We start from the raw sequence: 24431 nt of genomic DNA, 5'->3' as shown, positions 1-24431 counted from the left end.
AAGGAGACTCCACAGCCTCTCTGGGCAGCCTGCTCCAGGCCTCCAGCACCCTCACAGCAAAGAATCTTCTCCTCCTGGTCAGATGGAACCTCCTGGGCTCCAGTTTGTGCCCCTTGCTTCTTGTCCTGTCACTGGGCATGACTGAGAAAAGAGTCTGGCCTCATCCTCTTGCCCCCCAACCTCCTGCCCCCCACTTGAGCTGTTGGTCAGCACTGAGCAGGTCTCCATTCCCTGGAGTTCAGATCTGGTTTAGATTCAGTGCCTTTGAACTCCCAAGGAGTTGAATCCCCTGCTTCTTGTTTTGGCTGCAGAGCAGCAGTAGCAGCACTCTGCTGTGTGTGCTGCGGAGCCCCCCAGCACCCTGGGGCTGAGCTTTGAGCGTTGTCTGCACTGAGCAAGGCAGCAAAGCTGGCCAAGGGTCTGGAGAGCAGGGCTGATGGTTGGACTCGACAATCATCCAGGTCTTTTCCAACTCCAACACCCTCTGCTGTTGGCTGTGGGGATCTCAGCAGCAGCTTCTGCTTTGACTTTCCTTGCCCAACACACTTCTCTTGGGTGATGGCTCTGCCCCAGCTGCTGAACCACTGCAAGACCTGGAACCCAAATCGTTTTGCCTAGCAGAGGCAGAGCAGTCAGAGACTTTCCAAATGAGTTCACTCCCAGCCCCGAATGCCCCTTCCCAGCCCCCAGCAGTGTGGTGGCTGCCCCACACCAGACATCTCTCCGGAAAGTCCTTTGTCCTAAAAAGAGTTTCCGGAGCTGTTCATTCTTGGGGTTCTCCACCCACAGCCTCCAGGAGGGAAACTGCAGGCCGCTAGGTTTATAGGGGCCAGGAAAAGCAAGGTCAGGCACTGGTACCCAGTGGCAGTTCCCACGTGTGTGCTTGCAGTGCTGGCGCTGCTGGCTTTGGTCAGCAGGTGACACACAGCCTACAGCAGAAGGGTCTCCTGCTGCCGTCTTCATGGGATGAGCCATGGGAATGTCCTTCCTAGCCCCTCTGTGTGGCTGCTGTTGGAGGCTCCCTGATCAGCCTGGCACTCAGGGCCCTGCTCAGTGACTCGACTCTTCTCTTTGCAGGTGCTGGAGCCAGAGGCAGAACCAGCTCACACTGTCTTGGAGAGCAGCAGCCGTGAGGTGCACATTTTCCTCAGCGCTGTTGTCACTGGCTCAGAGTGTGATGAAGAGGTTATTAATTAATATGAAACACAGAAATATTAATTGTATTAATTATTAAAATAATTAATAACCACTATTTGATGTACATATTCTAGTGCACAGCTGTGCAATACATCCCAGAAGTGGTTTAGTATTTATCATTTGGACTCCATTGGAATATTTACAGAGTTAATTTCTATGAATCTAAAGAAGGGTGCAATTCCACTGCCTGTCCACCAGATGGCGCGTTGATGGGACATTGGCAGCTGCTTAACTATAGAGACATTACAATGCATCAGAGGTGACTTTGCTAGACGCGGGTGCTTTGAACCAAATGTTAATGAGTAAGTGGAAAGCACGGGGGAAGATTCACTGTGTCCTTTTTTGTAGCAGTCTGCTGTCACCGGGCTGGCTCCTGACTGGTCCAGATGGTGACAGTGGGGGGCAGCCTTCTCCCTCCCACGGCAGCAGAGAAGAGATGGAATGGAGACTAGCTGGCAGGCAGGTTCCCTTGGCAGGACTGTGACGGCTCCCTTGAGATGGCAGGGAGCGGTCCTGTGGGATCGGCCTGGCAGGGCCGGCAGGGCTGGTCCCAGGATGGGGTCGGCCCTGTGGCAACGACCTTCGGGGCCGGCGTGGACAGCCCTGGGGAGGAAGTGTGGCTGCATGAAGCAGCGACTTCCCCTTTGCTTGGCTCGAAGGTGTGGACGGGACCCTATCGGAGTGGTCCCAGCTTTGGAGCACAGGGCATGGACTCCTCTTCTCTCCCACAACAGTGGCATCATGCAGGCATGCGATGAAGCACTGGTCCTGCTTGCTGAGCTGACACCCAGGGTTGTGCAGCTTGTTAGTCTGCTGCTTAAGGCTGAGGCAGATGTTTGGACTGCTGGACTCGGCTAGTCTCTTCCCTGGCAACTGGGCAGATCTTACCCTCAGGGGTCCAGTCCTCTTGAAGACATGGCAGGGTCTTCCGGCCTGTGAGACTGGTAATACAAGGCTGTAGCTTCTCAGGCGCTCAGCGTATGTCACTCCTCTGGAGATACTCTCAGGGCCAAGGCTCAACAGGCCTGCCTGGATGCAGGCTTAAGAGCAAGGCTATGGCATGAGGTTAGGCTGGAGCAAGGAGAGAGAGCAAAGTGAAAGAGGGCAACGTATTTACAAGTTGGGGTAATACTTAGAGGTTTCTTGCGGCTAGACTTGGCCAATGGGCATGCCGTAAACAATCGGCTGCAGCCTACAGGAAGCATGAAGCTAGAATGATGCCATACTTGGTATTAGCACCAGCATCCCCTGCCATGGGTGTGTGCGGTGGGCTGTGCTGCCTCGGCCTTTGTTCCCCTCATGAAAGGAGAGGGAACTTGTCCGCATGCTGGGACAGGTTTCAGTATCTGGGCATAATTCTGGGCATAATGTGCCTTCACCACACTGAGCTCCACCCCTTCTAAACAATTCCAGTGGCTGCTAATACTATCCATCTCATCTAAAACAACAGCTACAATGAGTAAATAAAGTTCACAGTCCATTCTGGATACTTTCCGATGGAGATGATTCAGGAGTCCAGAAACCAGGCACCAAGAAAACAGAAAACAGTTTGTCTCTCTGCATTGCAGCAAAGAAAAGGAGCAGGGACTCTCAGGTGACTCAGGGCTCTCAGGGCTCTTAGGGTTCGTGCTCCGTAGATGCCTCATGGATTACTCCTTTGGGCACAAGGTTGTATCTGTACAGCACTCTGAACTGAAACTCTCTCAGCTAAAGTTGGATTTCTTTGGGGAATGCACTGAATTTCTCCATTCTCTTGCATTACCCAATAAGTGTGACCAGGACCTTCAGCAGAAACCACCCCTTAGACAGGTTTGGCCTCTCCTGAAGGAGAAAATATCCAAAGAGTTTTGCCTAACAGATCCTTTTCTCTAACAACAGGAACTCTATCACCTTCTACCTTTCGGGACAAACCTGAGTGTGCAGGTCCAGCTCCATTCACTGAGCCTCTGCTATTTACCAGCCAGGTTGCTGCTGCTAGATGTTTCTCCCAGAGTGGTCTTCAGCAAACTATTGTAGTGCTCAATCTTCCCTGCAGCTGGTGCAGAGTAGGGGATGTGGAATATCCACTCCATGCCTGCTCTGTGGCCCAGTTCTTCACAAGATTGTTTTTGAAGTGAGTTCTGTTGTCTGACTCAATCCTCTCTGGAGTTCCATGTCTGCACAGGATTTGTCTCTCCAGACCAAGAATGGTGTTAGGTGCAGTAGCAGGAGGTACAGGATGAGTTTCCAACCATGCAGTGTTTGGCTCTACCATAGTAAGCACATACTGCTTACCAGATCGAGAATGAGGTAGAGTGATGCAGTCAATCTGCCAGGCCTCACCATACTCGGACCATCTGTCACCATACCATAAGGGCTTAACTTACTTTGCCTGCTGAATAGCAGCACAAATGTCACAGTCATGGATGACTTGTGTGATAGCATCCGTGGAGATGTCTATGGATCTGTCACGAGCCCATTGGTATGTTGCATCTCTGCCTTGATGTCCTGACGAATCATGAGCCCACCGAGCTAAGAATATCTCACCTCGGTGTCTCCAGTCGAGATCAAGATTAGAGTCCATGGCTACTTGAGAAACTCTTGCAGCCAGATCTGCCTGATGGTTGTGTTGCTGTTCCTCAGCAGCTTTGCTCTTAGGAATGTGAGCATCGATGTGTCTCACCTTCACTGGAATTCTCTCGATTCGATCAGCAATGTCCTGCCACAGGTCGGCTGCCCAAATGGGTTTTCCTTTCCTCTGCCAACCACTCTTCTTCCAGTTCTTTAGCCAACCCCACAGAGCATTGGCTACCATCCATGAGTCGGTGTAGAGATAAAGCTTTGGCCATCTCTCACGTTCAGCCACGTCGAGAGCTAGCTGGACAGCTTTTACCTCTGCGAACTGACTGCATTCTCCTTCTCCATCCTTCGCCTCTGCAACTCGGCGTGTTGGACTCCACACTGCAGACTTCCACCTCTGCTTGTTCCCAACCAGACGACAGGAACCGTCTGTGAACAAAGCATCTTTCTTTCCATCATCAGAAAGGTCATTGTAAGGAGGAGCTTCCTCAGCACGAGTTACTTTCTCCTCTGGAGGTTTGGCACAGTTGATACCTTCAGGCCAACTTGAGATCACCTCCACTAGACCAGGCCTTTCAAGATTTCCCATTCGAGCTCTCTGTGTTATCAGAGCCACCCACTCAGACCATGTTGAGTCTGTGGCATGATGTGGTGTGGAGCCTTTGCCTTTGAACATCCAATTCAAAACTGGTAATCTGGGAGCTAAGAGAAGTTGCGATTCAGTTCCAATCACTTCAGAAGATGCCTTTACTCCTTCATAGGCAGCTAAAATTTCTTTCTCTGTTGGAGTATAATTAGCCTCTGAGCCTCTGTGACCTCGACTCCAGAAACCAAGAGGTCGTCCACGTGTCTCACCTGGAGCTTTTTGCCACAGGCACCAGGTTGGACCATTGTCACTTGCAGCCGTGTACAGAATGTTCTTAATGTCTGGACCATCTCGGACAGGTCCCAGACCCATTGCTTGAACTACCTCTTGCTTTATCTGGTCAAAGGCTGCTTGTTGTTCAGGTCCCCAGTGGAAACTGTTTCTCTTTCGAGTCACATCATACAGAGGTTTCACAATCTGACTGTATGCAGGAATGTGCAGTCTCCAAAATCCCACTATCCCCAAGAACCGTAGGCTCTCCTGCTTGTCTGTGGGATTTGCCATGGTAGAGACTCTATTTACCACATCCACTGGAATGTGTCGGCGTCCATCCTGCCACCGCACTCCCAGAAACTGCATCTCTGTGGTAGGTCCTTTCAGCTTGTGTAATGGGTTGGGGCAAACCCCCTCCCCACCACAGGGCAGAAACAAGGACTCAGACAAAGGGATTGCAAAAGTGATGGAAAGTTTCAATAGGAAAAAAAAAACAATTTATAACCAAACACCAATGAAAGCTTTCCAGAGAACCACAAGCACCGTGACAAAGAGAGAGATCCCAGAACATGCCCAAGAACATCCCATCCCCACCTGCGGGTACACCCAAACCCCCCAAGGCTCTTTCCTCCCCCCCAACCCAGCCTCGGGCCTGAGCAGGCCCAAGGGAGGCAGCTCACGCCATTTTACCTAGGCTGCAGCTGGGGACGAAAGAGGAAGTGAAGACCCCGCATGGACATTTTATAGGGGAGCAGGGCATTATGGGATTGGAATATGTGCCTGTGACCACCCCCTGGGCTGGGCCCACCCCTTGGGACCTCCCAGGTGTGGTCTATGCAGTGGCGTCTGGGCCAGCACCCAGCCTAAACCACCACACGCCACCCCTTATTCCATACCATAATCCCTGCACCCAGAACATAGCATCACATTAGAACTCTTCTGATGACATGTCTAGCAACAGTCCAGGTCTTCATCTGGGCGTCCTTCCACACAGTCTCTCATTCAGCCTCAAGTACCAGTCCATTCCAGTTCTTCTTCCTCCACACTGCAGACTTCCACCTCCACTTGTTTCTGACAAGACGACAGGAGCCGTCTGTGAACAAAGCATCTTTCTTTTCATCATCAGAAAGGTCATTGTAAGGAGGAGCTTCCTCAGCACGAGTTACTCTCTCCTCTGGAGATTTTGTGCAGTCAGTGCCTTCTGGCCAATTTGTGATCACTTCCACCAGAGCAGGCCATTCAGGATTTCCCATTCAAGCTCTCTGTGTTATCAGAGCCATCCACTTGGACCATGTGGCATCTGTGGCATGATGTGATGTGGAACCTTTGCCTTTCAACATCCAATTCAAAACGGGCAATCTAGGAGCTAGAAGAAGTTGTGACTCAGTTCCAATTACTTCAGAAGCAGCTTTTACTCCTTCATAGGCAGCTAGAATCTCTTTCTCTGTTGGAGTATAATTTGCCTCTGAACCTCTGTAGCCTCAACTCCAGAAACCAAAAGGAGATCCATGTATCTCAGCTGGAGCTCTTTGCCACAAGCACCAGGTTGGACCATTGCAGCCATGTACAAAATGTTCTTAATGTCTGGACCAGCTTGGGGGGAGCTGTTGGTAACCTCCTGGTTTTGTCCAGGGTGGTTCTTGTGTTGTTAATACATTACAAATATATGTAAATATTGTATGTTTTGTACACATTGAGTGCATCAATCTCTACGCCCTCCCCTCTTCCCCTAATACTTTTCGAGCACTTCAAGCATTCAGTGCAGTTAGGCTGCAGCAATGAGCTCCCACGGGGTTGTACACTCCGCGGCAGGGCTGCAGTGCCGGCCATTGCACACAGGGTGGCAGCACAGAGCACCTCCCTGCGCGTGAGCAGCAGCTGGGCCCCGATGCGGTTTTCTTCTTTTCAATTCTAAAAGCCTTTTTGAAACAGAGAGGGGAGACAGGGGGTCGTTTGCAAAGCTTGTCACCCTCCAGAAGAGAATAGAATTGGTTGGAAGAGACCTTCAAGATCATCGAGTCCAACCTATCATCCAACACCACCTAATCAACTAAACCATGCAACCAAGCACCCCATCCAATCTCCTCCTAAACACCTCCAGTGATGGCGACTCCACCACCTCCCCAGGCAGCACATTCCAATGGGCAATCACTCTCTCTGTGTAGAACTTCTTCCTAACATCCAGCCTAAACCTCCCCTGGCACAGCTTGAGACTGTGTCCTCTTGTTCTGGTGCTGGCTGCCTGGGAGAACAGACCAACGCCCACCTGGCAACAACCTCCCTTCAGGGAGTTGCAGAGAGCAAGAAGGTCTCCCTCGAGCCTCCTCTTCTCCAGGCTAAGCAACCCCAGCTCCCTCAGCCTCTCCTCACAGGGCTGTGCTCCAGACCCCTCCCCAGCTTTGTTGCCCTTCTCTGGACACCTTCCAGCATCTCAACCTCTTTCCTAACCTGAGGAGCCCAGAACTGGACACAGGACTCCAGGTGTGGCCTAACCAGTGCTGAGCACAAGGCAGAATGACCTCCCAGCTCCTGCTGGCCACACTCTTCCTGATGCAGGCCCGGCTGCCATTGGCACTCTTGGCTGCCTGGGCACACTGCTGGCTCATGTTCAGCCTACCATCGACCAATACCCCCAGGTCCCTCTCTGCCTGGCTGCTCTCAGCCACTCTGAGCCCAGCCTGTGGCACTGCCTGGGGTTGTTGTGGCCAATGTGCAGCACCTGGCACTTGGATGTGTTCAATCTCCTGCCCTTGGACTCTGCCCATCTGTCCAGCCTGAAGCCTTGCTTCAGCCTTCACCCAGGGACCCCCCCAAAGTCCCCCTGGCCTGGTGGGTACCCCAAAAATTCAAAATTCCCCCTCTTGACCCCCCAAAAGTAGCCCGGGAAGGGTTGGGGACCCCAAAATCATCTCCAGAGACCTCAGGACCATTCTAGAGGGGTTGGGGACTTCAAAAATCCTCTTGGGGGACCCCAGGACCCTCCTGAAACCCCAAAATCATCTTGAGTGAGGCTGGGGACCCCCAAAACACCCCAGGACCCCCAAGCCCCTCAAGGACCACCCCCCCCCCCAAAGTCCAATCAAGGTCCTGGTAGTTTCATTGAGGTCCTTCAGAGCCATCCTCAAGGGGTTCAGAAGCTTCTGGGGGACCTAAAAATGAGTCAAGGGACCCCAAAATCATGCTGAGGGACCCCAAAGGCATGAGGGGACCCCAAAAATTTTTTAGAGCATCCAAAAAAAACCCCAGGGCCTCCCCAGTTCCACCAGAATCTCCCCCACCCTCCTTCCCCTCCTATTTCTCTGTTCCCAGGCCACCCCAGTTGCACCCAGGCCCTCTCAATCCCTCCCACTCCCTTCTAGTCCCTCCCCGCCCCCCCTAGGATGCCCCAAGACCCCTAATGACCCCCCAAAATGCCCCCAGTACTTCCCAATCCTCTGCCTTCCCCCCTGTTGCCCCCTTCACAGTCCCTCCCAGTTCCTCCCAGTCCTTCCCAGTCTCTCCCAGTCCCCCTTAGGACAGCCCAAGACCCCCTCATGCCCACACCCCCAAACCCCCCCAGGAGTCTGGGGGTTCACTTCTCCAAGGTTCTTTCCCTCACCCTGGTATCCTGAGAGTCTGAACTGGTGCAGGTAAACTGGGAGGGAGTGGGAGAGGACAGGGCAGGACTGGGAGGGACTGGAAAGGATTAGGAGAGGATTGGGAGGGGTCCCAGGGAGCCCAGGGATGTGTGAGAGAGCTCTTAAAGGGGCAGAGCTTGTAGTGAGTCTGTAGAGCTTGGCCTAGAATGGGAGGGAGGTTGTCAGAGGGGTGGGGGTTTAATGTGTGGTGGGCATGATTTAATTGACTGGGGGCGGGGCTTGGGAGCCAATAGAACCCCATAGGGATTGGGGCTGGGAGGGGGGGGCCTGGGCATGGCTCAATAGGGCCTGAGCTGTCTGGGCGTGGTCTGTTGGACAGGTGGTGTGGTTTATGGGCCAACAGTGACCCCACTAGGGCCTGGGCCTGGTGGTTTGGGGCGGGGTGTAGAGCACTGGTCTGGGGGAGAGGGCTTTGAGGGGGTGCATCCTGGGGGAAGGTGTGTTCCCCATTGTTGTAGTCTCATGTTGTCCCACAGCAATCCTGGGTGGGTTGGAGGAGGTCTTGGGGGGTTAATTTTTAGGGGAGGTTAATGTGGGGAGGCATCTTGGGTTGTAGGGGTCCTGAGGAGCCAGCAGGAGAAGGGGAGCAGAGAGGTTCTCAGGGCAGCAGAGTGGTTGGGTTTGTGCCACCTTAGGAAGGGCACAGGGTGCTGTGTCCCTGCAGTGGAGATCACCGTCCCCAGCTTGGCAGCAGCTGACCCAAGCCAGATCTGGGCCGAGGATGGGGAGCACTCCCCTGCTTTGGTGGGGGGCCCTGGTCCACCTGCATTGTCTGCCCTCCCTCTCCATCAACCTCTACTGACCCCTCTGAACATTCATCTACCTCCAGCATCCCTTTCCCTGCCTGGACACCATGCCCCCTGTGTGGCAGTGCTGTGTCTAGCACTGCACAGAGACTGTGAAAGAATCCCTGCTGGGCAGTCTCAGCTGCTGAGTAGTTTCTCTCTCTCTGATTCACATCTTGCCTTGGATCAGCTACAGTGTGGCCCCAAGGACCAGGCAGTGATCTTAGCCCTGGGGAGGCCACACCTGGAGCACTGGGCTCAGTTCTGGGCCTCTCACTAAAAGGACATTGAGGGACAGAGCTGCTCAAGAGAAGGGCAACGAAGCTGGGGAAGGGGATCACAGTGTCACAGTATCACAGTGTCACAGTGTCACAGTATCACAGTGTCACAGTATCACAGTATCACAGTGTCACAGTATCACAGTGTCACAGTGTCACAGTATCACAGTGTCACAGTGTCACAGTGTCACAGTGTCACAGTATCACAGTGTCACAGTGTCACAGTGTCACAGTGTCAGTGTCACAGTGTCACAGTGTCACAGTATCACAGTGTCACAGTGTCACAGTGTCACAGTATCACAGTGTCCCAGTGTCACAGTATCACAGTGTCACAGTGTCACAGTGTCACATTGTCACAGTGTCACAGTGTCACAGTATCACAGTATCACAGTGTCACAGTGTCACAGTGTCACAGTATCACAGTGTCCCAGTGTCACAGTATCACAGTGTCACAGTGTCACAGCATCACATTGTCACAGTGTCACAGTGTCACAGTATCACAGTGTCACAGTGTCACAGTGTCACAGTATCACAGTGTCCCAGTGTCACAGTATCACAGTGTCACAGTGTCACAGTGTCACAGTGTCACAGTGTCACAGTATCACAGTGTCACTAAGGTTGGAAGAGACCTCAAAGATCATCGAGTCCAACCTGGCACCACGGACCTCATGACTAGTCCATGTCAGCAAGTGCCACATCCAATCCCCTCTTGAACACCCCCAGTGATGGGGACTCCACCACCTCCCTGGGCAGCACATCCCAATGAGCAATGACTCTCTTGGTGAAGAACTTTCTCCTCCCCTCGAGTCTAAACCTCCCCTGGCACAGCTTGAGACTGTGTCCCCTTGTTCTGTGTGGAGAACAGGGCTGGGGAGGAGCAGCTGAGGGAGCTGGGGGTGTTGAGTGTGGAGAAGAGGAGGCTGAGGGAGCTCTCCTTGCTCTTGTGAGAATTTGTTTTTAATGTTTGGCTTTGGCCAGGGGAATTGCTGGGGACGGTGAGGTTGGTTGGTTGGTTGTGGTCTTTATCGTGCGGGGTTTGGGGAGAGAAAGCAGGAGGCAGAAGGCAGGAGCCTTTTGGCCTGGCTGTGCCTGGCTGTGTGGGCCCCCAGCAAATGTCAGGGGGATGGAAGTCACCCAGGAGTACCAAGCAGTGTGTGCTAGAGGCTGCCTGCAGTTGACTGGAGAAGGTCTCAGCAGCATCTTCTGCTTGATTTGCTGCTCTAGAGTAGATCCCCACAACAGTTTCACCTCCCTTCCACATCCCTTCATTTTGACCCACAAGCTCTCCACCTGCTCTGCCTCTGGACACAGGACTCAAGGTGTGGCCTAGCCAGTGCAGTGTACAGGGGCACAATGACTTCCCTGCTCCTGCTGGCCACTCTGTTCCTGATGCAGGCCAGGATGCCATTGGCCTTCTTGGCCACCTGGGCACACTGCTGCTTCATGTTTAGGCAGCTGGCAATCAGCACCCCCAGGTCCCTTTAGGCCTAGAGAGGCTCTCTAGAGGCTCCCCAGGACTCTAGAGAGGCTGCATTTGGGCTCTAGAGAGGCTCCATAGAGGCTCCATAGGATGCTACAGAGGCTAGGGTTGGGTAGGCTAGGCTAGGGTGGGGTAGTCTCTATCTGGCAACAGAGGCATCTGTAGAGGCTCTCTCCAGGCTCTAGAGAAGCTTCTTAGGGCTCCTTAGGGCACTCTAGAGGCTCCACAGGGCTACTTAGAGTTCTAGAGAAGCTCCATAGAGCTCCATAGTGCTCTAGAGAGGCTCCAAAGGGCTCTAGAGAGGCTCCATAGGCCTCCAGAGAGGCTCTAGGGAGGCTCTAGAGGGGTCCCTAGGGGTGTATAGAATCTGTGTAGAGGCTCCCTAGGGCTCTCTACAGGCTCTACAGAGGCTCCTTAGGGAACTGTAGAGCCTCCACAGGGCTACTTAGGGCTCTAGAGAAGCTCCATAGGGCTCCACAGTGCTCTAGAGAAGCTCCACAGGGCTCTCTAGAGGCTCTAAAGTGGCTCCATAGGGATCTATAGAGGTTCTGTAGGGCTCTTTAGGGCACAGTAGAGGCTCCATAGGGCTCTATATTGGCTCCTTAGGGCTCTCTAGTGGCTCTCTAGAGGCTCTGTAGAGGCTCCATAGGGTTCCACTGGGCTATATAGAGGATCCTTAGGGCTCTAGAGAGGCTCCTTTGGGCTCCATGGGGCATTATAGAAGATACACAGGACTCTATAGAGGCTCATTAGGGCTCTCTAGTGGCTTTCTAGAGGCTCCATAGTACTCCATAGGGCTACACAGCAGCTCTATAGAGGCTCCATGGGGCTCCATAGGGCTCCATAGAGGCTCCATTGGGTATTACAGAGGCTGCATTGGGCTCTAGAGAGGCTCCATTGACACTATAAAGGGCACTACAGAGGCTCTCTAGAAGCTCCATAGGGCTCTAGAGAGGCTCCATAGGGTTCTATAGCAGCTGCATTGGGCTCTCTAGAGGCTCTCCACAGGCGCCTCAGGGCTAGGCTAGGGTGGGGTAGGCAATGCTAGGTGGGGGTAGGCTCTATCTGGCAACATAGGCATCCATGGAGGCTGCACTGGGCTCTAGAGAAGCTTCTTAGGGCTCTTCTCTTGACACCTTCAAGTGTCTCAATGTCCTTCTTAAACTGAGGGGCTCAGAACTGGACACAGGACTCAAGGTGTGGCCTAACCAGTGCAGGGTACAGGGGCACAATGACTTCCCTGCTCCTGCTGGCCACACTGTTCCTAATGCAGGCCAGGATGCCATTGCCCTCTTGGCCACCTGGGCACACTGCTGGCTCACATTCAGGCGGCTGTCGATCAGCACCCCCAGGTCCCTCTCTGTTTGGCAGCTCTCAGCCACTCTGAGCCCAGCCTGTAGCTCTGCATGGGGTTGCCGTAGCCAAAGTGCAGCCCCTGGCACTTGGACTTGTTGAATGCCATCCCATTGGAGTCTGCCCATCTGTCCAGTCAGTTGAGGTCCCTCTGCAGAGCCTTTCTACCCTCTAACTGACCAACATCTGCTGTCATCTGCAAACTTGCTGATGCCTGACTCGACCCCCTCATCCAGATCATCAATGAAGATGTTAAAGAGCACAGGGCCCAGCACTGCTCCCTGGGGCACACCACTGGGGCCTGGCTGCCAGCTGGCTGTGGCACCATTCACCACCACTCTCTGGGCTCAGCCTCCAGCCAGTTCCTAAGCCAGCTCAGAGTGTAGTGCTCCAAGCCACGAGCAGACAGCCTAGCCAGCAGTATGATGTGGGGGGACGGTGTCAAAGGCCTTGCTGAAGTCCAGGCAGACCACATCCATAGGCCTCCCCACGTCCACCAGACGGGTCACCTGATCATAGAAGAAGATCAGGTTGGACTGAGACCAGGACAAGGAATTATATATATTTGGGGGGATTTTTATTGGTTTTTTCATTTTTTTTGGGGGGTATGGGGTGGTGTTTTTTGGGGGTTGTTGGGGTTGGGTTGGGTTGGGTTTGGTATATCTACAGTATTTACACAGTAGTTGAGTGAAGGCTCCACAGCTCAGGCTTTTCACTACTTCCTGCCCAGCACATGGCCTTGCCCTGAGAAGGGAATGAACTGCCTTGCAGCTTCCTCCTGGAGAAAGGGAAGAGGGACAAGAGGTTGTTAGCTCTGTGTGCTGCCTGTGCGTGGGGAAAGCTGAGCCCCTGCTAACTGCAAGCCCTGTGCAACTCCTCCCCCCTTTGAACAGCAGTGTGCTGGCAAAAGCCAGAGGAGCACAGCCTGGGGCAGTAGGTTTGCACAGGGCCCTGTGCAGCCTGGGGCTGGATCCACTTTTCCTTACCTCTCCTCGGGCTCTCCCAGCTGCTGGCTGAGAGTCTCTCTGGAAGGTGATTCTGCCCAGCTTGAAGTCGTAGTTTGGGATTCCTCTGGAAAAGAAGCAGCAGAGTGCCATGAAAGGAGGAATTTGAGAGCAGCTGAAGAGAGTGGCTGAGAGAGGTTGGGCAGCATGAAGTCAGCAGCTGCAGCTGAAGGAGCCAGGGATGTCCCAGGCAGCCTAGCAGGGCTCCTTCCCTTGCTGAGAAGTGAGTGAAAGGGACATACCTTGGAGCGGCTGCTGGAGCTGCACGAGGCTCAGCATCTTCCTCCTCCTTGCCATCCAGCAGCCTGGGGCCTGCTGCAGCACAAAGTCCAGAGCCACAGGCACTGGGGCCTGCTTCAGCATCCTGTGAGGGAAGAGTCAGGTCCTGCATGCTGTTCCCGTGGGGATATGCAGAGCACATGGAAACAGCTTCCCAGAGCTGCAGCCAGAGCAAACTTGACCAAAATGCTCTTCCCCAAGCAGCAGGTGGTAAGCAAGCACCTCCTAAGGAAGGCCAGCAAAAGCATGGGGCAAGGAAAGCTTAGCCTTCAGAAAGTCTTGGCAAAGCCAAGTCTGTTGGAGCTCAGTGCTCCCCCACAAGCAAGGCTGCTCTTTAGAGACTGGCATTTGGAAGAGCAGAAGCTTCACTTACTGTGCTCTCTTGATGCTGTGGCTCTTGGCAGCCCGGGGGAGGGACAATAACCACCTGGGGACAGAAGCAGCATGAAAAGAAGCATGACTGAGATCTCTTTCTCTTCATCACCAGCTCTGTCTCACTCTCCCTCAAGACTCCACAAACCAGCACTCCTCCATTTGGATCAGCAAAGACCTCAGCTTTGCTTCTTCAACACCAGCTGAACTGGGAAGTAGACAAACTAAGCCTCCCAGCAACGACTCTGAGCATGGCAAGGCAAGAGAGCAGCAAAGCAGCAGCCCACAGTAGCATTGGGCTTTGAATCAAGGCAGGGCTGCTACATCAGACCCAGGTGCTGAACCACCTTGACTGCAGGCCTCCAGTTCTGGCCACTAGAGACACCCGAAGGGACCTGCCGTGCAGCTCAGCCCCCTGGCCAGGGGTGGGGTTGCAAAGGAACCTGGGGGACTCTCAGATGATGTCCTCTCCTTTGGGGAGGACACAGCAGCAGCAGAATTCTCTCTCAGCCTTGACTTACATGGATGTCACAATCGGTGATGGACACCGCCTCAGCAGGTCTTGTCTGCATCACCCGAAGCTCATAGACCTGGCAGAGTGATGGAGAGAGAGAGATTGCCCATGGCACAGCTCCCCTTGTGCAGAGGGAAAGCTCTGCTGAAGCACAGCACCTTCCTCTCTTCCCTGGGGCAGGATTTCCCTTCTCAGCTCTACTCTACCTTCTCATTGTAGGTGATGGGCACAAGGTCTCCAGTGGTGAGGCAAGGCCAGTGCCTCAAGTGCTGTTCCAATCTGTGCAGGGGGTTAAGGTCAACCATCTGTGTGCCTCAACACAAAACTCTGAGCCTTCATCTCTCCAAGGTGGCCTAGAAGTCATCAGGGCTGCAGAGAGCCTCTTGTGGAACAGCAGGCTGTGCAAGCTCCTCTAGAGCACACTCAGGCTCCTTGCACAGCCAGCCCAGGTTCAGGCTGCTTGCCTGCCAGCTCCCCTGTGTCCCAGGAGCTGGCAAGAGCTCTGCAGAGGAGTTCTCCACACTTTGGCTTTGCACAAACAGCAGCAGGGAGAGTGTGAGGCAAGCCTGCCCAGCTCTGCCTCAGCCTTGCAACGGGGAGAAAAGTGCTCCCTGGCTGCTAGGAAGGATACATTGCCCTGACATCAGTGATGCCCCAAAACTCTGGGCTCTGGGGCTGCAATGTGACCTGAGTGCACATTTGCAGCCGGACGCTCTTCACCCGCAGCAGCTCTCCCTCTTCCAGCTCCAGGAGCTGCATCACCTACAAGAATGAAGACAGTGCCCAATGTTTCTCAGCCCCTTGCCTTGCTGGGGCTGCTGCCTGGGAGCACAGCCTGCTGCAGCGCAACGAGCAGGCTGCTTTGCTCGCTGCGTTCAGCTCTCCTGGAGGGAAGCCTGAGCTGGGCCTGGCAGCTCGGGGAGGAACAGGAGCAGCAGAGACAGCCAGGGGCTCTCAGCAAACCTCCTCCCTCTTTCCTCTGGCACTGCCCATTGGCTGCTCCTGCTCCTCACCTTGCCAGGCCTGGTTCAGCCTCAGGCAACTCACCCAAGGTGGGAGGTAGCAGATGCCTTCCTCAGCCACAAATTCCAGCACCCCACAGTGAGTGCTGCGGTTGCGCCTGGCATTGGTCAGCTTGAAGAACATTGGGCAAGGGAGGTTGAGTTGGCCTGGGGAGAAAGCAGGACCAAATTGCCTCTGTTAAAGGCCAGTGCCACACTGCTGAAGCCTTTGGAGACTGCACATTACCAAGAGAAGAGGGCAGAGCCTAGAGGAGAGCATTGCCCTCACACCAGGATTGCAGCTCCTCCAGACCCCAGAGGCCAGGAAGGAGCCTGTGCAGCACTGAGCCAGTGATCCTCCTCCCCGCTGCAAAGCTGTCACTGCTTTTGTCCTCAAAGTCACTTTTGCAGCAGCCACAAGCAGCAGGTTGAGACCAAGAGTTTCCTGGCTTAGCTGTAAGCATTGCCCTGTGCACTGCTGAGAGCTGCTCAGCAGCTTGGCTCGTGCCCTGGGCAGCCCAAGTGTGTTGTTCCCCAGTCAAATATTCACTTACTGAGCTGAGCCAAGGCCGAGGGGGGCAGAATTACTGCAGAGAAGAAGGAGAAGACAGGATTAGGACGAGTGGCAAGGAGCAAAGAGCAAATCCCACCCCATTCTATTGTCCCTTTCTGAAAGTAGGATCTTCTCTGTTGGCCTTAGGGATGGAAAGACAGCAGGCCACGCTGTGTAACCTGACAGAGGGAGGAGATTGCTGTGAGCTGCTTCTGAAGGCAATGCTTCCTCCAGGCACTCTCTTGGCTTTGGCCTTACAGGTGCCCTGAACTGGAGGCCAGCTGAAAGCAAGCTGGCATCAGGCTGGCAGCCTGAAAACTCCCTCGGCCGATCTCTGGGCATTGGTCAAGCGGAGAAGTGAGGTGCAGCAAGGAGGGGCAAGAAGTCCTTAAGCAGGAACTGCCAGGGCTCCTAATGGCCCTGAGCTTTGAGCAGCAAAAGAATGTCCTGTGCTGCTGCTGAGAAAGCAGGCCCCACTGGGTGGGACTTTTCATGACACACTCGTGGGGATCAAGCCCTCAAGGCCTCCTCCTTCCTGCTTCAAGTGCCCCCGGGGGTGCCTGTAGCTGCAGCTGCCAAGCCAGCAGCACCTCTGCAGGCTGTTGAAGCTGCTCCTGCAGTCTGGGCCTAAAGCTCTCTCACTCTCAGGATTCAGAAGCCCTCCTCCCCCAGGCTGCAGCCCCAAGCCAAGGGCACCTACTCTTCCCGCCTGTCTGCACAGCAGGCCTGTGGCTAGCTCCAGCAGCCCTGAACACTGAGAAGCAGCGGTACTGGCAGGAGAACTGGAAGAGAAGAAAGGAGCAGAGCATGAGAAGAGGCATGGAGGGCACCCTGCAGGGCTCCAGCACGCAGCCCCGCAGCTGAGCTAAGGCCAGGCTGGGATCTCACACCGGCTTCTGGCGCCGTGCTGGACGCCGCCTTCTTCTGCGTCTCCTTGGCCGCTGCTCTTCAGCCAGCAGCTGCTGCTGCTGTGGCTCCTCCTGCCTCTCAGCTGGACTCCCTGAAAGGCCAAAGCAAACTCTTAGCCCTGGCAAGGGTGGCAGAGATGGCAGCAGAAGCCAGCAGCGTCTGGTGCTTCCAGCTGCCACGCTCCTGCTCCCCCAGGAGCCTCCCTTTTCCCCTGGCAAGGCCTGGGAATGGCTTGGGCACTTTGCCCTCTGCCAGGGAGGCTTCAGACAACTGTGCCCTGGCCCCAGCTGCCCGGGGCAGTGCTCTGGGCTCACCTGTCTCCTCAGGAACCTGATGGAGCCTTCTCCTTCTGCTAGGGGGAGGCCCATCCGAAGGTCCTGCCTGCTCCTCCTGCCTGCTGCTGCCTGCTGCAGGATGCTGGGCAGGGCTGGCCCGGGGCCTCCTCTTCCTCACAGACCTCAGTGGCATCTCCACAAGTCCTTTGCCACACAGCAAATGCCTGAGCCTGGGCACCTTGCTGCAGCCAAGAGCAACCTGATGCTCCAGCGGCCCTGGCAAATGCTCCACTCCCCTGGGGGGGGTTGTTTGGGGGCATTTGTGCCCCCCAGGGCCTTTGTGACCTCACAATCACCCCAGGCTGTCACCAAGGCCCCAGACTGCATCCTGTCACCATGGGGGCACAGGGGGTGGCAAGCAGAGGAGCCTGGGCCACAGCAGGGCTGTCCCTCTAGCTTCCTTTCAATCCCTGCTGCACTCACAGCAGCTCTGAGGCTCTGGCTTCTCTTTGGGAGGCTCTTGGCAGTGGGGCCAGGGCAGGCCTTGCTTGCCTGCTCCTTTCCTCTCTCCTGGGCACCCATGCTCTGCCCTGCTTGCTCTTGGCCTCTCTCCCAGGCCTGGCCTCACTCCTGGGGCCCTGCAATGCTGCAGTGCTGCCAAGGTGCCAGCTCAGGCCACCTCCCCAGTGGAGACCCTCTCACCACTCAGCTCAGCTCCCCCTGCCCCCAGGGTGGCTGTGCCAGCACCCCCAGCTGCCTCCAGCCCAGGAACCACAGAAGGTTCCAGGGAGACCCTAGAGCAGCCTGCCAGAACCTGCAGGGGCTCCAGGAGAGCTGGGCAGGGACTTCTGACAAGGGCTGGCAGTGCCAGGAGCAGGCACAATGACTGCAGCTTGAGGACAGGAGCCTGAGACTGGAGATGAGGAAGAAATTCTTCCCACCAATGGGGAGAGGCAGGAACAGGCTGCCCAGGGGGGCTGTGCTTGCCCTGTGCCTGACAGTGTGCAAGGCTGGGTTGGATGAGGCCTTGGGCAGCCAGCTCTAGTGGGAGGTGACACTGCCTCTGGAGGAAGTGCTGCAATGAGATGATCTTGACAGTGCCTTGCACCCCAAACTAGATGCTTCTTGGGGTCCCTTTCAAACCTGACATCTTGACAGAAAGACAAAGCCAAAGCTAGTTACAAAAGGACTTCCAGAAATGCCTTTAGAAAAATAAAGCAAGCCACAAGCAAACAGCAGAGAACAAATCTTCTCTAAATTCCTTTGTTCTGCTCCAGACCCCACAGCTCTGATCAACCTGGAGGCAAAGGCAGGGATGTGGCTGTTGGCCCAAGGAGCAGCCCCTGGCCCAGCACAGCTGAGGCCTTCCTGAGGGGCTCAGCTGGGGCTTGGGCTCTGTCCTGACAGGCACTGGATGTGCCACAGCCCTGGGACACGCTGGGCAGAGCAGGACTCTGCTGCCAGTGCTGAGCCCTGCCTGGCCTGAGGGTTACACTTGGGTGGCTGAGCCCCTTGCCCAAAGAGGGGGAGTGCTGAGGGCAGCAGGGTGGTGGCAGTTGTGCCAGCAGGAGAAGGGGAGCAGAGAGGTTCTCAGGGCAGCAGAGTGGTTGGGTTTGTGCCACCTTAGGAAGGGCACAGGGTGCTGTGTCCCTGCAGTGGAGATCACCGTCCCCAGCTTGGCAGCAGCTGACCCAAGCCAGAGCTGGGCCGAGGATGGGGAGCACTCCCCTGCTTTGGTGGGGGGCCCTGGTCCACCTGCATTGTCTGCCCTCCCTCTCCATCAACCTCTACTGACCCCTCTGAACATCCATCTACCTCCAGCATCCCTTTCCCAGCCTGGACACCATGCCCCCTGTGTGGCAGTGCTGTGTCTAGCACTGCACAGAGACTGTGAAAGAATCCCTGCTGGGCAGCCTCAGCTGCTGAGTAGTTTCTCTCTCTCTGATTCACATCTTGCCTTGGATCAGCTACAGTGTGGCCCCAAGGACCAGGCAGTGATCTTAGCCCTGTGCCAGGCACTGGGGAGGCCACACCTGGAGCACTGGGCTCAGTTCTGGGCCTCTCACTAAAAGGACATTGAGGGACAGAGCTGCTCAAGAGAAGGGCAACGAAGCTGGGGAAGGGGATCACAGTATCACAGTGTCACAGTGTCACAGTGTCACAGTGTCACAGTATCACAGTGTCACAGTGTCACAGTGTCACAGTGTCACAGTGTCACAGTATCACAGTATCACAGTGTCACAGTGTCACAGTGTCACAGTGTCACAGTATCACAGTATCACAGTGTCACAGTGTCACAGTGTCACAGTATCACAGTATCACAGTGTCACAGTGTCACAGTATCACAGTGTCACAGTATCACAGTGTCACAGTATCACAGTATCACAGTGTCACAGTGTCACTAAGGTTGGAAGAGACCTCAAAGATCCTCGAGTCCAACCTGGCACCACAGACCTCATGACTAGTCCATGTCAGCAAGTGCCACATCCAATCCCCTCTTGAACACCTCCAGGGATGGGGACTCCACCACCTCCCTGGGCAGCACATCCCAATGAGCAATGACTCTCTTGGTGAAGAACTTTCTCCTCCCCTCGAGTCTAAACCTCCCCTGGCACAGCTTGAGACTGTGTCCCCTTGTTCTGTGTGGAGAACAGGGCTGGGGAGGAGCAGCTGAGGGAGCTGGGGGTGTTGAGTGTGGAGAAGAGGAGGCTGAGGGAGCTCTCCTTGCTCTTGTGAGAATTTGTTTTTAATGTTTGGCTTTGGCCAGGGGAATTGCTGGGGACGGTGAGGTTGGTTGGTTGGTTGTGGTCTTTATCGTGCGGGGTTTGGGGAGAGAAAGCAGGAGGCAGAAGGCAGGAGCCTTTTGGCCTGGCTGTGCCTGGCTGTGTGGGCCCCCAGCAAATGTCAGGGGGATGGAAGTCACCCAGGAGTACCAAGCAGTGTGTGCTAGAGGCTGCCTGCAGTTGACTGGAGAAGGTCTCAGCAGCATCTTCTGCTTGATTTGCTGCTCTAGAGTAGATCCCCACAACAGTTTCACCTCCCTTCCACATCCCTTCATTTTGACCCACAAGCTCTCCACCTGCTCTGCCTCCCCCCTGGGTGGAACTCAGCACATTGCAGTTGCTCTGGCAGCCAGAGAGCAACAGCACTGCCTTGCCTGCTTGCTCTGAGTGTCCTGAGCAGGACAGAGCCAGCTGTGACAGCACTCCGGCCGTGGCAGCTGTGCCACCATGTCTCAGGGACTGCAGTGGAATCATAGTCATGCAGCCTAAGACAGATCTCCAGCTCCTGCTCACTCCCCATGCTCCATGCATTGCTCTGGAAGCATTTCAGAGGGAGCTAATCCTTTTGTTTTCACTCCTGCTGTCCTGCTGCTCCTGGCCACCTCCATGGCCACCAAGCTGCCAGTGAGCCCTGCATGTGCTGATGGTTCCTTGTTGGCTCTTGCATCTCCCCCAGCACATGGCTCCCCATGCCCTGCCTGCCCTGCAGTAGCAGTGCAGCTGGCACACCACCTCTCCAGCATCCCAGCCTTGTTCCCAGCCAGCCTGCCTTCTCCCCTTTGCCCCTTGGAAGCCAGTTTCAAGCTGGATTGATGAGCCCAGCCAAGCCCTGCCATGTAAACCTCCTCCCCCTTGGACAGAGATGCACCCCACCTGCCAGCAGCAGGCCTGGCCTCATGTGGGGTGAGCCATGGTCAAAACCCCCAAAGTGCTCTTGGAGGCACCAGGCTCAAAGCCAAGAAGCGATCTGCTGAGTCCTCCTCAGTCTTTCTGGCTTGGGGCCTGCCCTTGGGAGGATAGAAGAGAGCACTGCCTGAGCTCCCACTGCCTTCAGCAGCTGACCCAAGGCCCTGCTGCAGTCTCTTTTGCCCCAACTCTAGCATATCAATTTCTTCTTCAAGCCCCTTTTTTTCAGTCCCTTTGCAAGGAAAGGCTCTGCTGGCAGCATTCCCGCAGGCAGGAGGTGAGGTGAGGGGGGCTGGGAAACTATGCCCAGGGAGCACACAAGGAACACACAGTGCACAGTGGAGAGTTACTTCTCAATGCACAGGTTTAGCTGAACGATTTTTCTGGGTTTGTGAGGCATTTTTAATAAGAGCAAGGCCAATGCCAAGTGCAGCCTTACATCCCACGTCCCCTTTCAGACCAGGGAAGTCACAGGTTCACGCAAAAAGCAGGCAGGCAGCCTGTAGGGAAGGCAAAAGGACAACCTGGTGGAGTCGCCGTCACTGGAGGTGTTCAGGAGGAGACTTGACAGGGTGCTTGGTTACATGGGTTAGTTGATTAGGTGGTGTTGGGTGATAGGTTGGACGTGATGATCTTGAAGGTCTCTTCCAAGCTGGTCTATTCTATTCTATTCTATTCTATTCTATTCTATTCTATTCTATTCTATTCTATTCTATTCTATTCTATTCTATTCTATTCTTTGGAGAGCCCTCAGCTGCCTTCTTTCAAGGGCCTCCTCACCTCTCTGGAAGGTTAACAATGGGCAAGAATCTGTGGGCTGTAGCAGGGGAGGAAGCCTTCTGAGCACATCCTTGGCCCGGGCCCTGGGCAGAGAGCAGAGTTGCCTTTGGAGTGGCTCAGGTCTGCAGATTGGACCTTCTGTTCCCCTCAGAAGGGAGTCAGCCAGAGCAATGCCTCTTCTCTCCTTCTGAGAGCAGATGTTTGGCTGCTAGGCTTGGGCTTGCTGAGGCTTGGGAAGCCTTCCAAGGCAGATGCTTGATGTCTCTGCTGGGCTGGCTGCACTTGCAGGGCATCCTAGCTGTTCTGCAAGGGCACCTGGGGGGCTGGGGGAGTAAGCGAAGCAACTCTGCTGCCACGCCGGGCAGGAACTTGTTGCCACTTGCCCCCACTGAGGGGCAGGGGGGAGCTGGGCAAGGCAGGAGTCTCTTGGCTGCCTTGCCCATGGCCCTGCTGCACTCCCTCCTTTGCCTTAGGTTACTGCCTTCAGCCTGGGGGGGCAAGGCTACAGGGGCTATTGCCCTTCAGTGCTATTGCATAGGTGTTCCTGACTCTTCTTCAGGGCAGTCAGAGCCTGGCTGCAGCAGGCAGTGTCGCCCTCAGCTTGCCTGATGCTCCTCTAAGGCCAGCAGCTTCCTCTGTCAAGCTGTCAGCCTTGCTTTGAAGCTGTGCTGCAGGCCTGTGTAGAACTTGCAGCTGCTCAGCATGCACAGCTCCCTGCTAGCAAGGAGAGCCTGAGGCACTCCCTACAGCCAGCACCTGAACCACTGCATCCTCCTGGGGAGCTCCGTCTGGGTACCCACCTCCATTTGGGCTGCCATTAAAGGATGACCTCCTTCTGCCAGGCACAGCCCACACAGATCATTCTATTTGCACTGAGACCAGGACAAGGAATTATATATATTTGGGGGGATTTTTATTGGTTTTTTCATTTTTTTTGGGGGGTATGGGGTGGTGTTTTTTGGGGGTTGTTGGGGTTGGGTTGGGTTGGGTTTGGTATATCTACAGTATTTACACAGTAGTTGAGTGAAGGCTCCACAGCTCAGGCTTTTCACTACTTCCTGCCCAGCACATGGCCTTGCCCTGAGAAGGGAATGAACTGCCTTGCAGCTTCCTCCTGGAGAAAGGGAAGAGGGACAAGAGGTTGTTAGCTCTGTGTGCTGCCTGTGCGTGGGGAAAGCTGAGCCCCTGCTAACTGCAAGCCCTGTGCAACTCCTCCCCCCTTTGAACAGCAGTGTGCTGGCAAAAGCCAGAGGAGCACAGCCTGGGGCAGTAGGTTTGCACAGGGCCCTGTGCAGCCTGGGGCTGGATCCACTTTTCCTTACCTCTCCTCGGGCTCTCCCAGCTGCTGGCTGAGAGTCTCTCTGGAAGGTGATTCTGCCCAGCTTGAAGTCGTAGTTTGGGATTCCTCTGGAAAAGAAGCAGCAGAGTGCCATGAAAGGAGGAATTTGAGAGCAGCTGAAGAGAGTGGCTGAGAGAGGTTGGGCAGCATGAAGTCAGCAGCTGCAGCTGAAGGAGCCAGGGATGTCCCAGGCAGCCTAGCAGGGCTCCTTCCCTTGCTGAGAAGTGAGTGAAAGGGACATACCTTGGAGCGGCTGCTGGAGCTGCACGAGGCTCAGCATCTTCCTCCTCCTTGCCATCCAGCAGCCTGGGGCCTGCTGCAGCACAAAGTCCAGAGCCACAGGCACTGGGGCCTGCTTCAGCATCCTGTGAGGGAAGAGTCAGGTCCTGCATGCTGTTCCCGTGGGGATATGCAGAGCACATGGAAACAGCTTCCCAGAGCTGCAGCCAGAGCAAACTTGAGCAAAATGCTCTTCCCCAAGCAGCAGGTGGTAAGCAAGCACCTCCTAAGGAAGGCCAGCAAAAGCATGGGGCAAGGAAAGCTTAGCCTTCAGAAAGTCTTGGCAAAGCCAAGTCTGTTGGAGCTCAGTGCTCCCCCACAAGCAAGGCTGCTCTTTAGAGACTGGCATTTGGAAGAGCAGAAGCTTCACTTACTGTGCTCTCTTGAGGTGCTGCCTGCTCCTCCTGCCTGCTGCTGCCTGCTGCAGGATGCTGGGCAGGGCTGGCCCGGGGCCTCCTCTTCCTCACAGACCTCAGTGGCATCTCCACAAGTCCTTTGCCACACAGCAAATGCCTGAGCCTGGGCACCTTGCTGCAGCCAAGAGCAACCTGATGCTCCAGCGGCCCTGGCAAATGCTCCACTCCCCTGGGGGGGGTTGTTTGGGGGCATTTGTGCCCCCCAGGGCCTTTGTGACCTCACAATCACCCCAGGCTGTCACCAAGGCCCCAGACTGCATCCTGTCACCATGGGGGCACAGGGGGTGGCAAGCAGAGGAGCCTGGGCCACAGCAGGGCTGTCCCTCTAGCTTCCTTTCAATCCCTGCTGCACTCACAGCAGCTCTGAGGCTCTGGCTTCTCTTTCGGAGGCTCTTGGCAGTGGGGCCAGGGCAGGCCTTGCTTGCCTGCTCCTTTCCTCTCTCCTGGGCACCCATGCTCTGCCCTGCTTGCTCTTGGCCTCTCTCCCAGGCCTGGCCTCACTCCTGGGGCCCTGCAATGCTGCAGTGCTGCCAAGGTGCCAGCTCAGGCCACCTCCCCAGTGGAGACCCTCTCACCACTCAGCTCAGCTCCCCCTGCCCCCAGGGTGGCTGTGCCAGCACCCCCAGCTGCCTCCAGCCCAGGAACCACAGAAGGTTCCAGGGAGACCCTAGAGCAGCCTGCCAGAACCTGCAGGGGCTCCAGGAGAGCTGGGCAGGGACTTCTGACAAGGGCTGGCAGTGCCAGGAGCAGGCACAATGACTGCAGCTTGAGGACAGGAGCCTGAGACTGGAGATGAGGAAGAAATTCTTCCCACCAATGGGGAGAGGCAGGAACAGGCTGCCCAGGGGGGCTGTGCTTGCCCTGTGCCTGAC

The 24431-nt window shown here is 55.3% G+C and overlaps 1 protein-coding gene across 1 annotated transcript in view; it reads left to right on the top strand.

Moving 5' to 3' along the window:
• The window catches only part of LOC137458140 (hydrocephalus-inducing protein homolog), a 66623-nt gene extending 65256 nt beyond the window's left edge, over positions 1 to 1367 (top strand). Inside the window, exon 59 of the mRNA XM_068169823.1 lies at positions 1078 to 1367. Coding sequence (XP_068025924.1) covers positions 1078 to 1197 — 120 coding nt within the window. The 3' untranslated portion in view covers positions 1198 to 1367. The remainder of the gene's footprint in view (positions 1 to 1077) is intronic.
• The last annotated feature ends 23064 nt before the right edge of the window (positions 1368 to 24431 follow it).

Source organism: Melanerpes formicivorus, unplaced genomic scaffold, assembly GCF_026170545.1.
Source record: "Melanerpes formicivorus ecotype bairdi unplaced genomic scaffold, bMelFor1.0.p_v2 SCAF_225, whole genome shotgun sequence".
In the NCBI taxonomy this organism is placed as follows: domain Eukaryota; kingdom Metazoa; phylum Chordata; class Aves; order Piciformes; family Picidae; genus Melanerpes; species Melanerpes formicivorus.
This window is presented reverse-complemented; position numbering and strand designations above follow the sequence as displayed.